This window comes from Tupaia chinensis, unplaced genomic scaffold (assembly GCF_000334495.1).
Source record: "Tupaia chinensis unplaced genomic scaffold, TupChi_1.0 Scaffold145072_1, whole genome shotgun sequence".
In the NCBI taxonomy this organism is placed as follows: domain Eukaryota; kingdom Metazoa; phylum Chordata; class Mammalia; order Scandentia; family Tupaiidae; genus Tupaia; species Tupaia belangeri.
Genome location: NW_006204933.1, coordinates 471,957 through 476,027, shown reverse-complemented (window position 1 = coordinate 476,027; position 4,071 = coordinate 471,957). Strand labels below are relative to the sequence as shown.

Genomic DNA, 4,071 nt, shown 5'->3' with positions numbered 1-4,071 from the left:
GCCCCAGTGTCTTCAAAATCACACCAGGCGTGTGTGCGTGCATGCCCAAAATCCCGGGGAGAGAATGGAGGAGAAGGGATGGTGGCAAGGCCATCCCTTATGGAAGGTCATTTCTTACTTTCTGTCTCTCTGTCTCTCTCTCTCCCCCACAAGCACATGCACCCTCTAGCAAAACTCCTAGGGGGGACATACAGTGTGTGTTAGATGCTTTTGCCCAACTGCAGGCTCATGGAGGTGTTGTGGATGTATGCCCATTATCCAGGCTCAGCGAGCAGGTTAAGTGTGTGACATGCATTTTCAATTTGTCATGTCTTCCACTTAAAATGCTTTTATCTGACGTAACCCCATGGTGAGTCCAGATCACCTCATGAAGCTCTCGGTAGACACGCAGGTTTTGCAGGTCATGTGAATCAGCTACGATATTCTGCCATGTTCTTTTTGGGGGGAGAGGTTTCTTTTTTCTTTTCCTTTTTTTTTCTTTTTTTGCTATAGGGTATGTGTGCGCTTGCCAGAGAGAGACAGAGAGACAGAAAGTGAGAAATCACCCCCCCCAGGGAGGATGGCCACGCTGCAATCCCTTCTCCTCCATTCTCCTCTCAGGATCTTGGGCATGCATGCACACGCGCCCGGCTTGAGTTCTAAGCCACCGGGTCCAAGACTTGAACTGCAGTCGACTACGTGGGAGTCCAGCGATGTGGCCATGACGCCACCTGCTGGTCCCTGCCATGCTGTTTTTTAAATGGTCAGAGGGCGTGAGACCTTGCCAGAGAGCTTTTCTGAAACTCGACCAGGCCAGTCGTAGGCTTCCCAAATCCTTTGGCTGATTTTGTTTTCTTCCTCCTGGGCAGCAGAAGAAAGGAGGCTTTGTGTATCTGAGGAATGCCAGTGTCTCCCTGCCAATAATAATAATAACGCTGATTCCTGCAGGATTTCCTCTCATTGGTGAATCTGTGTCTCTTTACAGTGGAGTTGTCAGCACGTGGGCGGAGGGTTAGACCCTGCCTACGTGTCTGTCAAATAGCTCACTTTTTTAAAACTTTACTTATTGGGACCAGCAGTTGGCATAACGGCTATATCATTGGACTCCCATGTAGTCAACTGTGGTTCGAGTCCCGGACCCGGTGGCTTAAACCTTTCTGTCTCTATGTCTCTCTCTGTCTCTCTGGCGAGTGCACGCGTCCTACAGTGAAAATCTCTCCAAAAAAAAAAAAAAAAGTTTATTTATTTCCTCCATGAACAAGACAAGAAAGAGAGAGAGCGAGAACCTCCATGGGGTATTGACATCATACTCCACCCCCCGCCTCAGCCAATCCATAGACACACCCATGCCAAGTGACTTCATGGAGGTCTCTGGACACAAACCCAAAACCCTTTCATGTCTGGTCAGCCTCATAGACCATCATGTTTTACCACTGCCCCACTATCCAGCCCCCAAAATAGGTCCCTGTTGCCACTACTGTTGTCTCTGTTTCTTTGTCCATTAAAAAATTTGTAGAGCGGGCCGGCAGGTGGCGTGGTGGTTGTGACACTGCACTCTCACATGGCTGGCCATGGTTCAAGTCTTGGACCTGGTGGCTTGCTTTCTCACTTTCCTTTTCTCTCTCTATCTCTGGTGCAATTAAAACAAATATAAATAATAATAACAAATAAAGTCAAATAAATTTTTAAAAAATCTAGGGAGGGTCCAGCAGGTGGCATCAGGGTTGCAAACCTGGACTCCCAAGTGGCTGTACGCAGTTCGAGTCCCAGATCCGGCAGTTTGAAATGGACACTGGGTGTGTGTGTGTGTGCATGCCCAAAATCCCAAGAGGAGAATGGAAGAGAAGGGATTTCAGGGTCGCCATCCCCCCCTGCAGGGGGGTGAGTTCTCATTCTCTGTCTCTTTGTCTCTCTCTGGCGTGTGCACTTGTCCTGTAGCAAAAATTTCAAAAATAAATAAATAAATAAAATGGTGGAGAATGCTAGCAGGTGGCATAGTGGTTGAGGGTGCAGGATCCCACATGGCTGGCGACAGAGTTCAAATCTCAGACCCAGCAGCTTGGAAAACACACTGGGCGTGGGTGTGCGTGCGTGCCCAAAATGCCAAAAGGAGAAATGGAGGGAAAGGGATTGTGGCACGACCATCCGCCATCGGGGGATTTCTCACGTTCCCTCTGTCTCCTCCTCACTCTGTGTGTGTGTCTCTCTCTCTCTCCTCATCCCACCCCACAACGAGATCATGTGTCACCTTATCGAAGACACAATCGTGCAGCATAGACTAAATTAAACGGGGTGGGTGAGAGCAGCTTTCTCCACCACTCTGAGGTAAACCCAAGTTCCTCTGAACCTCATCTACTCTCGAAAGTGCCGTGGCCATCACGCTCCGGTTATTTGGAAAATATCGTTTTATTATCAAATGTAGACAAGATAGGTCTTAAAAAGACAGCTATGCAGGCATGGAAATACCAGCTACCCTACTGTCTGTGGGCCCCGATGGATTCATAGCAGGTGTTGGCACCAGATGGATGGTTCGAATACTACAGAGACGTGTCTGGGATTTTCTGGAAGGTTCCAGAGTGTGTTCTGTGGGGGTCGAAGTTTCGTTTTCTCCTTCTCATCTTTCCTCAAGATGAACTTTGTATCCAAGAAATCCGGTAACCCACCTTTCCGCCCTGTAGGCTTCCTGAGAAGGGAACTCTGTCTGCCGTGCCTAAGTTGGAAAGCGGATTGGGCGGGGTGACTCTCACCCTGCACTTCCATGCCTGCTGTCACGTATCCAAGTCTTGTAAAGACCAATAATTTACCGTTTTAAATGAGACGAGAGAGTCCATCACTCTCTCGTCTCATCGTCTGATGAGCAAGAAAGAAAATATATATATATATATATATAAAACACTATATAAAAAGTGAGCACCAGAGAAAAATAGTTTCCTTTTTCATGTAAAATGGTCATTGCCATGTGTGAAACAAGAGTATTAAAAAAAAAAAAATCATTGCACACTCTGGTTCTAAACCCCGAGTGGGCAAAGTGGCATTTTGCAGTGACAAGGGACATATCAACAAGTGAGAGGAGTCCTTCTTCTAGAATGTTCTGTCATGGCGCAAGAGCAGCAGGTTCACTAGGGCGTGTGACTCCAGAGAGGTGGCACGGCGTGGCCATCCCCTCCGTGGGCTGAGGCTTGCTAGGAGAGCTCACACGGGCAGTGCAGCAGTCTTCGCAAAGGCCCCGTGAGTCGGATGGAGCCGAGGTGGGTCCCTGGCCTGTGGGAAACATGGAAGCCAGCTCCCAGAGACGCTGGGTTGTCCGCCCCTTGTCTGCGTGCCTTCCTCTTGCCAACAAGCCCGGGTCAAGGGAGCCTCCATCTGAAACCCACAGGGGCCCCCGTGCCCCAAGACAAACTCTCTCGGAGCTGCCCAGACCCGGTTTTCTTACAAATGCCTCCTGGCTCTTTCTCGCACAGCACCTCCTCTGGCTCCCCGGTGTGCGGTCGGTGCCTCAGAAGACGTGGACATAGGTGGTTTTAGAGTCGGAGCCCAGGATGTTTTGGGCAGTGCATTTATAGAAGCCGGCGTCCCTGTGCGAGGCATGCTGGATGGTTAAGGACCCCTGGGGGTGCAGAAATCGGTTTCCATAGAGGCGAGCCTGCGTGCCCGCGGTCAGCTGCGACCTGTCGGGCAGCTCCCAGGTGACCTCAGCCTTGGGGATGCCCATGGCCACGCAGTTGATCTTCACGGTGTTCCCGGGCCGGGTGTAGATGACCGGGGTGGGCTCGCTGGTGATCCGCGGAGGGTAGGCGATGACAATGACCGGGATGCTCACGACGGCCGGGCCGTATTCGGTGTGCACCCTGCACACGTAGGTGCCCCTGTCAAACACCGAGGCGTCACGCACGACCAGGGTGCCGTTGTCCAAGAGGGAGACGCGGCCCCGGGCTTCAGGGCTCTCTAGAACCATGCCGCTGGGGAGCGTCCAGGAGAGACGCCCTCGCCGGCCGCCCGGAGGAGCGCAGTGCAGCTGCAGCGTCTCCCCGTTGACGATGCTCACCAGGTTCGAGTACTGGCTGTTCGTGTGGGGGTTGCGGCTCACCCTCA

At 51.5% G+C, this 4,071-nt stretch overlaps 1 protein-coding gene across 1 annotated transcript in view; it reads right to left on the bottom strand.

Moving 5' to 3' along the window:
* Positions 1-2,361: 2,361 nt before the first annotated feature.
* The window catches only part of MXRA5 (matrix remodeling associated 5), a 34,187-nt gene continuing 32,477 nt past the window's right edge, over positions 2,362-4,071 (bottom strand). Inside the window, exon 9 of the mRNA XM_014583904.2 lies at positions 2,362-4,067. Coding sequence (XP_014439390.1) covers positions 3,476-4,067 — 592 coding nt within the window. The 3' untranslated portion in view covers positions 2,362-3,475. The remainder of the gene's footprint in view (positions 4,068-4,071) is intronic.